We start from the raw sequence: 10,463 nt of genomic DNA on the forward strand, positions 1-10,463 counted from the left end.
CCACACATTTTTTGGTGTGGTACCTCCATGCCAGTTCATATCTGTGCGTGCTCAAAGTTTGGCCAGTTTACAGCGGTTTTCTTTTTTTGTCCTGGCTGTCACTGTACTTAAATACAGCAGTGTTTAGCTAAAAAAAAAAATACAGCCCACACATTTTTCTTAGTGGAATCTCAGTGGCAGCTCATATCTGTGTGTGCTCAAAGTTTGGCCAGTTTATGTCGGTTTTCTTTTTTTGTCCTGGCTGTCACTGTACTTACATACAGCAGTATTTAGCAAACAAATAAAAAAATACAGGCCACACATTTTTTGATGTGGTATGTGTGTATATAGAGCATTGTATACATCAAGGGGGTCAATTCCCTTCCTGTTATCTGGTGCTGTTGCTGCTACCTGTGGGCTATATTAGCCGTACTTTATATAGCTAGCCCCAGGTGCAATTGAAATACAGGCCGCACATTTTTTGGTGCAGTATCTCCGCTGATATCTGTGCGTGCTCCAACTATAGCCAGTTTACGGCTGTTTCATTTTTGTGGCTATCTGTACCTTTTTTAAATACAGCAGCATTTAGCCCCAAAAAACATTAAAAAAAAACAACACATTCAAGGTAGTGGTATCTTGGTGCCAGCTGATATCTGTGCGTGCTCAAACTATAGCCAGTTTACTGCTGTTTCATTTTTGGAGCTATCTGTACCTTTTTTTAAATACAGCAGCATTTAGCCCCCCAAAAATTAAAAAAACAAACAAACATTCATTGTAGGGTGCTCTTTGAGCTCATATCTGTGTGTGCTCAAACTCTTGCCAGTTTACGGCTGTTTTATTTTTGAGGGCTGCTTGTAACTTTGCTTTAAATACACGAGAATTTAGCCCACAAAATAAAAAAGGCCACACATTCATTGTGATGATCTCTTCGTGCCAGCTACTATCTGTGCGTGCTCAACCTTTGGCCAGTTTACAGCCGTTTGATTTTTCACCTGCCTGTCACTATTGTTATATCCAGCAGACTTTTGTAAAAAAAAAAAAAAAAAATTAATAAGGAATACAGTCTGTTATCTCAGGCAGAGGCCTGGTGTATCTGTGGTGGAAAAATCTTTGCTTTGCAGGCCTACAGTACATACAGTGGCGTAGCAACTGTTTGTGGCGCCCGGGGCGGTCGAAAAATTTGCCGCCCCTTTGGTCGTTGATAATTCGGAAGCATCCGAAGAGCCCACACTACACTCAAAGATCTAATTTTTAGTCTGCTACTAACTCTGCTATTATTTCTAAATTTCTAGACTTTCAACTTCTTGCAGTTCTCTATATATATGTATGTATCATTGCCTGCTCCATCACCCTATCACTGCCTTCTCCATCACCCCATCACTGCCTGCTCCATCACCCCCATCACTCCCCTCATTGCCTGCTCCATCACCCCATCATTGCCTGCTCCATCACCCCCATCATTGCCTGCTCCATCACCCCCATCACTCCCCTCATTGCCTGCTTCATCACCCCATCATTGCCTGCTCCATCACCCCATCACTGCCTGCTCCATCACCCCCATCACTCCCCTCATTGCCTGCTCCATCACCCCATCACTGCCTGCTCCATCACCCCCATCATTGTCTGCTCCATCACCCCATAATTGCCTGCTCCATCACCCCATCATTGCCTGCTCCATCACCCCCATCATTGCCTGCTCCATCACCCCCATCATTGCCTGCTCCATCACCCCCATCATTGCCTGCTCCATCACTGCCTGCTCCATCACCCCATCATTGCCTGCTCCATCACCCCATCATTGTCTGCTCCATCACCCCATCATTGCCTGCTCCATCACCCCATCATTGCCAGCTCCATCACCCCATCATTGCCTGCTCCATCACCCCATCATTGTCTGCTCCATCACCCCATCATTGCCTGCTCCATCACCCCATCATTGTCTGCTCCATCACCCCATCATTGTCTGCTCCATCACCCCATCATTGCCTGCTCCATCACCCCATCATTGCCTGCTCCATCACCCCATCATTGTCTGCTCCATCACCCCATCATTGCCTTCTAGACCATCACTCCCATCATTGCCTGCTCCATCATACACACAGACACACACACACACACAGACATACATACATACATACACACAAGACACCACCTCTCTCCTCTCACCTGTCCGCAGCATCGCCCGCGCTTCCTCCCTCACACAGCAGCGGCCGCTGAATGATGACGTCACTCAGCGGCGCTCCTCTGTGTGAAACAGGAAGCGCGGCCTCCGGGCAGGAAGCAGGACGGACCATTGCCGCTCCGCTCCTGCTATTCACTCTTGCAGGCAGCGGAGCTGCCGTGATCGCATCGCTCCCTGCCCGCCGCTGCACTGCACTGCACTGCAGGGTGGAATTGCTGCTGCCGCGCCGCCCCCACACACATGCCGCCTGGGGCGGACCGCCCCCCCCGCCCCCCCACGCTACGCCAGTGAGTACATACCACATTAAATTGTTCTCCAAAGACATCCATTTGTAGGCAGCTTTTTACCTCTTTCATTACTCCATTTAAAATGGGCAAGGCAAGGGGCAAGGGACAGGGAAGTGGAAATGATGCTGATGGTGTATGCAGAGGACTAGGCTGTGGCAAAGCTTACAGTGGGCCACAGCAAGGACCCACATCTTCGCAATTGAAATTCCTGTCCCAGTTTCTAGGGGACCGCACCACAACCCTATTGAAGCCAGAGCAGTGTGAAATGGTTGTTGGTTGGATAGTGGATAATGCTTCAAGTCACTTAGCCACCAACACCACCATGTCTTCCACATAGTCAAGTCTGAGTAGCCGTGAGTGTGGACCGGATATTCCTAAAAAAAATTATTTAAAAAAATTCTCATATGAGAACGCTGGCAGAAAACGTTAGAGTTTGTTGTACAGCCAAGGAGTCCAAGCAGGAGAAACAGAAGTACAATCCAGGTCAGGCAGGGGAACAATGGCAAAGTCCTGGGAAAATTTTCTCAGACCCTCCCATCGTGCCGCCACAGAGGCAAGGGGTGCTGTCACAAGAAGTTCAATGTTTGAGAAGATGGTGAGGGAGTACCTTGCAGATCGTACAAACATCCTCCGGGCTCCCTCTGTGCCTTTTAGTTATTGGGTATCCAAGCTGGACACGTGGCATGAACTGGCTTTCTATGCCTTGGAGGTCCTGGTCTGCCCTGCTGCTAGCGTTCTGTCAGAGCGGGTTTTTAGTGCCACTGGGGGAATTACAACAGATAAGCACATCCGCCTGTCAACTGACAATGCTGATAGGCTGACACTTATCAAAATGAACAAGGGCTGGATTGGGCAAGACTTCGGTACACCTACAAATGAAAACACGGAAATATAACTTCAAATACATTGTCTTTTTTGGGGAGGTGTATTCTCAGGCACTACTTCACAACCACACATAGGTATCTATCCACTTCCTGAGTTGGTCTGTTTGCTGTTAGCCTCCTCCTTATCCTCATCATCCACAACCAGTAGAACACCAGGCCGAAGGGATTGCATGATGCAAAAGTAACTCAACTTTTGGTAAGGGTATTATATAATATTTGTATTTATATCACTGTCTCTGAGCTGTTGCTAGGGACAAACCTATCTCATCGAACACATTGTGACTTGATATCTATGAACCTGTGTGTTTGCTCCTCCGTTTTGTTATTTTCTTTCATATGTGGCTTCACATTTGTAATTTAGTTGTTTAATTTCAGTATGGTTTCTCATTATGTCTCCTCATTGTGCACGGCTACATGACCAGGGTTAATGTGTTCTGTGCTGCTACAGGCAGTCCAATTTTTGGCAAGGGTGTCCATGATGCCCATAGTCTATTTTTTAAAAAAGGTAACCTTCATTGGGGAATTGTTTGTCAGGTCATGCACTCTATTACAGATCTCAGAGACCCACACCCCTACATTGGGCCTACTTATTAACTCAGTTTCCTGCAATGACTCGTCCTTATCTCACACTACCGGCATAGCTCCCAAGCGTCCCAATTCCTGCGGGACAGTCCCGATTTCGGGTCCGTATCCCGCCGTCCCAGCCGGGACGCTTTCTTTCCTGCGATCGCGGTCAGATGACCGCAAAATACAAGCAGTCTGACTCTGAGTCGCACATCACGTTCCACTGGAAGTGACGTGCTGTAAGCTGACCGCCGGAAATGACTGCTGACCTCATTTCCGGTGGTCAGCTTACAGCACGTCAGGAGGAGGGAATCGTTCGGGACTCCGGGAGGACAGAACCGGCGGCCGCGGCAGCGGATCAGCGCTCCAGTACCACACGGCTCTCACTCTACTCCATAAGATCCCTGATTCTGCCTGTCTCTCTGTCACATGCTGCCGCTGCGCTCGATGCGCGGCGCATGGAGCGGCAGCATGTGAGAGCGAGACATGCAGGATCTGGGATCATATGGAGTAGAGTGAGAGCCGGGTGCTGTATAGAGCGCTCACTGGGGAGGGATTGTTGTTGACACATAGACTGCCGGAAGTGTATGAGCTGGTGTCCATGACAAAGCGTGACTCCCTCTCTCCTCCTGCCGCTGCTCTGGCCAAGAACTGACAAGAAACTGTCCTGTGCCAGCTATATACGAACCGTCCACACACTGTGCCAGCTATATACGACTGTCTACGCACTGTGCCAGCTATATACTACCGTCCACGCACTGTGCCAGCTTTATACGACCATCCACGCACTGTGCCAGCTATATATGACCATCCACGCACTGTGCCAGCTATATACAACCATCCATGCACTGTGCCAGCTATATACAACCGTCCACGCACTGTGCCAGCTATATATGACCGTCCACGCACTGTGCCAGCTATATACGAACCGTCCACACACTGTGCCAGCTATATACGACCATCCACGCACTGTGCCAGCTATATACGAACCGTCCACGCACTGTGCCAGCTATATACGACCGTCCACACATTGTGATAGCTATATACGAACTGTCCACACACTATGCCAGCTAAATACGAACCGTCCACACACTGTCCAGCTATACACGACCGTCCACACACTGTCCAGCTATATACGACCGTCTACACACTGTGCCAGCTATATACGAACCGTCCTCACACTGTGCCAGCTATATACCACCATCCACGCACTGTCCAGCTATATACGACCGTCCACACACTGTGCCAGCTATATACGACCGTCCACGCACTGTGCCAGCTATATATGACTGTCCACACACTGTGCCAGCTATATACGAATCATCCACACACTGTACCAGCTATATACGACCGTCCACGCACTGTGCCAGCTATATACAAACCGTCCACACACTGTCCAGCTATATACGACTATCCACCCACTGTGCCAGCTATATACAACCGTCCACACACTGTGCCAGCTATATTTGAACCGTCCACACACTGTGCCAGCTATATACAACCGTCCACGCACTGTGCCAGCTGTATACGAACCATCCACACGCTGTCCAGCTATATACGAACGGTCCACACACTGTCCAGCTATATTCGACCGTCCACGCACTGTGCCAGCTATATACAACTGTCCACGCACTGTGTCAGCTATATACAACCGTCCACAAAATGTATTTGTGTGTACTGGCAATATACAGTCATCCACACACTGTATACACGTGTACCAGCTATATACAGCTGTCCACATGTGATCAGCAGTGCTAAATGGGTGTGGTTGGGGGCGTGGATATGGGAGTGACTACTGAAATGGGTGTGGTTAGGGGGCGTGGCCTAAATTTGCCACGGCATGCTACGCGCCCCGCAGCCTTTGTCTCTCTTTCCCTTCTTCAAAAGTTGGGAGGTATGTACCTGACCTAGATGAACGTGTTCTGTACTGTTATAGGCCGGTGAATTTTGGGCAAGGAAGGGGGGCTGTGATGGCAATAGTATATTTTGAAAAAAGGAACTCCCCCTTGGGGAATTGTTTGTCAGCTCATGCACTTCATTACAAGTCTCAGAGACCAACACTACCACATTGGGCCTACTTCTTAACTGTGTTTCCTGCAATGTCTTTTCCTTATCTCCGACTACCTGACATAGATGAACGTGTTCTGTACTGTTATAGGCCAGTGAATTTGGGGCAAGAGGGGGCAGTGATGAAAATAGTATATTTTGAAAAAAGGAACCCCCCATTGGTGAAATGTTTGTCAGCCTATGCACTCCATTACCAGTGTCAGAGACCCACACCCCTACATTGGGACAACTTCTTAACTTGGTTTCCTGCAATGTCTCTTCCTTATCTCCGACTACCTGACCTAGATGAATGTGTTGTGTACTGTTATAGGCCGGTTAATTTTGGGCAAGGGGGACTGTGATGGCAATAGTATAATTTTTAAAAAGGTACCCCCCATTGCTGAAACCACATCCTTGTTGGCAAAGACTTGATAACATTTATGAGATTTAGATTTTAATATTCTTTGTGAACACTACAAACATTATCCAATGGAAAAATATAGAAACCATCTTTAGAAATGTTTACTAGCTCTGTGATAAGAATAAAATTTTGGTTTTTCAAACTGTAGGCATAAATGTTCTTCAAAACATGAACAAAGTTTTAGATATACCTAGTCTTAAACCTTAAGAATTGTGTTTGAAAACTATTGCCATGTTGCTTTTAGAAAGTATAAGGGTTACTGCCCGATGGACCACCAAGGTCGAAGGATCAAACATGGCAGCTGGATCATTGCCAAAAGAAACATGAGCCTGAAAAGTGGGTGCCATAGTACATGATGGCCAAACAGGGGCTGCTGCTTGCATGGGATTTTGCTGTTTATTTTAGACTGAAAATTATTGTTGTTTTGGTCAGCAATTTTCAGGAGGTTATTTGAAAGATAAGTCAGAATATTTATCAGCTCTGGCATGCCCACTTCTCCCATACCAGGTATCTCATGCCCTACAGGTGGGTGTCCTTGTTCTGCCATAAAATTCTCCTCCCTTTCGACATCTTCTAATATAGATGTGAATATGTCATCAGAAATATCCTGATCCTCCTCTCTGTGAATTTTGGGGACCTTTTGGGGACAAGAAGACTAGAATGGATGGTTTTGAAAAAGTAGAGCCAGTAAAAGATAAGGATGTTCCTCCTCAAGACCTGGCCCCCCTAAGGGGCGAAGTTTGGCAGGTATTGGCTGGCATGCTGGAAGTGGAATTATAAAGGCTTCCATGTTATTGGCATTGATAATTGCATATCTTACTTTGTGGTTGAGGTAGGAATAGAGCCGACTGTAGAACACCGCATCACTGCAGGTCTGGGGGCAGAAGCTCAGGAGGCACATATCCTTGGTACATGCTGGCCAGATGAGATCAACATATTCCCAGACTGATTCCTGAGAGATGACTCCTTTAGTTGTGATCTTCTTTGGTAATTTCTGACAAAGGTGGGCACTTTATCCCAAAACTTGCATGGCTGTAACTTTGAGCGTCTTAATAGAAAACATCTGAATCAAGCCATTACATATTTCAGTTTCAGATGAGGATGTGGACTTAGGTTACTCGGTACCGGGCCAGTCAGGTTTTTTAAAGGGGATGTCACGGTGGCAGTGGCCCAGTCCGTGGTCCTGGGCATCCAGTAAGAAATAGAGGATAATTATGTAGTGTTTGGTCGTGAGTGGCGCCACCCATGGTGTTCGGCAATGGGCGACCGACGCTGTGGTTTTGGTCCACTGGGGCTGATGGTGATGCAGCAAAGATGGTTCAGCTCCCCATGAGTAGAGTGGAGCCCCAGGGCAAATATATTTGATTGTTCAGATGGTGGTGAATGTTGGGGTGCAGAGGAAAAGTGAAGGACACAGAGAGGTGCTTTTTTCTTCACCTTGTACTTGAATGTAAATGCAATCTGGGGTACCACATACAGATGATGGATTGATTCTGGCTCACCTGGGGGCATTCAGGGGATCCACCCTGCCAGATGTGGTAGGGGACCTTCCTTCTGCGCTCTCTTTTTGGGTCCCTGCTGCTTGTATCTAAGCTGTGGCCCTCTCCTGCTTGATGATTGCTAACCTGTATGGCTGACAGTGACAGCGTGCGCCTATATCGCGGGCACTGTCTTGTTCACTGTCAGACCTGGGCTCTTGGTCTGCTGCCATGCCTTCAGGTGTTCAGTGTGGCCCAGGAACTTGCAATCCCCTGCACTCCAGATTCGGCTGTCAGGGCGTACAGCTCCTGCCCAGCCAAGGACTCGGGCGTTCCTTTTTATCAGTGCTTCGCTCTGGGGTCAGCTATACACAATTTTAGTTCCCTATAGCCCTTGTCTCAGCTCCTGTCTCTTCCCTCTTCACAGACCAACTCCAACTGTCTTGTCATGAGCTCCAACTGCTCTTGTTTCTATGACAACTCTCTTGTTTACACTCTCAGCTGTCTTCTTACTGACTCAGTAAGCACACCTGCTGGCCAGAATTTATAATGAAGCTCCCCTTTCTGGCCTGCAGCAGGAATTGTCATGTACACTGTGTTACCTGGCATGAGGACCCCCCTCTTGCCTCCAGACATGACATCACCCCTTAGAGGGAGGCAATGTCACTGTGGCAACCGGACTCTGGGGTGCCACAGATGCGTTGTCACTTTTTATGCCTAAAACATTATTTTCCATGCCATCAATGGTCTTTGCTGCCTGTGAGGATTGTAGCTTCTGTCCATAACTCTTTTCCTTGGCATTTGTGATTGTTGATTTTATTTTTGCCCATTGGCCCATATTATTCATGTCTGAAGGTTTGATTTTTCCCATGCAAATGAGGCAATGGAGGCCCATAAGGTTAAGTTTTGTGATGAGCTGTTGTATCTGTTGTGATCTCATTTATGTTATTAATATCTGAACTCTGTGAATCATTGGTTTTCAAAGGTGCATGAGACAGATCCTCCAAGGCAAACCTTTGATCTGGTGATGTATTGATTTCAATCAACCCCTTGTGTGTGAGCTTTATCATTTGCTCTTTTTGATTTAGTTCCTCCTCTGCTTTCTGAATCATCTCCAATGTGTGCTGCCTTTCCTGGTTTCTCCAGTCAGCTAGCTCCTGGCGAGCCATTTCTGCAGGACTCATCAGAACCAGATGTTGTGGGGTGATCTCACCTAATACCACACATTGAAAGAAACCCTTATTTTTGGTTTTCCTTCAGATTGAAAAGAAGACTTCTGTACTTAGTTTTGTATCTTATACTAGTATCACGATACAAGCCAAATATTTCTTCTTCAACATTTTCTGCCATTTTTTTAAATGTTTCCTCAGGCAACTTAAGATTCTTTGTCTCCTTAACCAAGTCACACAGAAGTGGTGCTCGGTCTTCGACGCAACGAGCTTCTCATCAGGACTTCATACAATACAAGGACGGTGCTTCCGAGAACAGTTATAGAGGACTTTGCTGAAAACAGGATAAGAGAATCATGTGGATTTTCTATATCAAATGTCTGATTTTTGGACTTTCTTTTTCCAAGTTTCACCTTTGAATTTGTTGGAGGAACATATTCCAGCAGATTGTCAGTTGACCTTTCAGAGTGAACCAGATTTTTTACCTTTATAACATGTGTGTCTTCTCCGCAAAGCACAACATCGTCATTATCGGACACATCCTGTACTATGATAGGAAGGTCCAATTCTGGCTGGTCAGAAGGTCTCTCGAACTCATCCAGCATCTCCACCTTCTTGGAATTTACATTCCAGGATCCCAGCAGAATACAAGATTCATCTTCTGCTCTATTCCTGACAGCAGAGCCTGCATTCATCACCAAGCACATTCTCTCTAATAAGCCACTTTTATCCCTGCTGGATGCACTGACATCTTGAGAATTTGGGGTGACCACGGAATGTTTGGACTCCCATGTGGAAGGAGATTCTGAAACTCTTGGTACGTCAGTAACATGAAAAGATGCAGGATCTGGAGGGATTTCCACCATGAATTTCTCAAACAAACCCAGTGGACTGTGACAATCACGATCATCTGGCTCTGATGGGTTCACACTAAGCCATGTATCCATGTTGTATCTTTCTTTCTTGGTCCGCCAGTAAGAGGAGCTTAAGGTGGTCTGCCCATGTACTACAACATGTATAGACTATAGGAGAGAAAGAGCGCAATAGGGTCTTATCCAGGTAGATATTGGAAGAAATAAAAGAAATTTACTCACCCTTTCCAGGAGAGGTTAAGGTATATTAGATCAGTTGTCAGCTTGCTGCACGTCCAAAGTTCCACTCCCTGACCGCCAGTATAAATCTTTTATGGAATAAAATTCTTGGACTTATGTGCGCTGCTTGACAAAGTATCACATCCAGGTTATGTAAAGAGATTAACCATTTATTTCCCAATGCGTTTCGAAATACATCACAATTCTCCCTCAGGGGATGACATGTACGGACAAATGGAGCTGTCTCCAGTTATATACATCTACTGTTTGAAAATTGGCATCAATAGTAACATGTGATACAACGATAATGTCAAAGTTCATACAAATAAGACAATGTAAAAACATATTATTTAATCTTAAAT

The 10,463-nt window shown here is 46.4% G+C and overlaps 1 protein-coding gene across 1 annotated transcript; it reads right to left on the reverse strand.

The window, feature by feature from the left end:
• Nucleotides 1-7,018: 7,018 nt before the first annotated feature.
• On the reverse strand, nucleotides 7,019-9,025 carry LOC141089666 (SPOC domain-containing protein 1-like). Its single transcript, XM_073576148.1, has 2 exons — nucleotides 8,856-9,025; nucleotides 7,019-7,373 (listed from the first exon to the last, which is right to left on the reverse strand). The coding sequence occupies exons 1-2, from the start codon at nucleotides 9,023-9,025 to the stop codon at nucleotides 7,019-7,021; spliced, it is 525 nt and encodes a 174-aa protein (XP_073432249.1).
• Nucleotides 9,026-10,463: the final 1,438 nt, after the last annotated feature.

Source organism: Dendrobates tinctorius, unplaced genomic scaffold (assembly GCF_039654945.1).
Source record: "Dendrobates tinctorius isolate UK_male_01 unplaced genomic scaffold, ASM3965494v1 ptg000046l, whole genome shotgun sequence".
Taxonomy (NCBI): Eukaryota; Metazoa; Chordata; class Amphibia; order Anura; family Dendrobatidae; genus Dendrobates; species Dendrobates tinctorius.

Coding starts and splice junctions, on each gene's coding strand:
- LOC141089666 (XM_073576148.1), bottom strand. CDS start 9,025: ATGAGTCCTGCAGAAATGGCTCGCCAGGAGCTAGCTGACTGGAGAAAC. Junction 7,374..8,855: donor AATACATCACCAGATCAAAG/GTTTGCCTTGGA, acceptor TTTGGGATAAAG/TGCCCACCTTTGTCAGAAAT.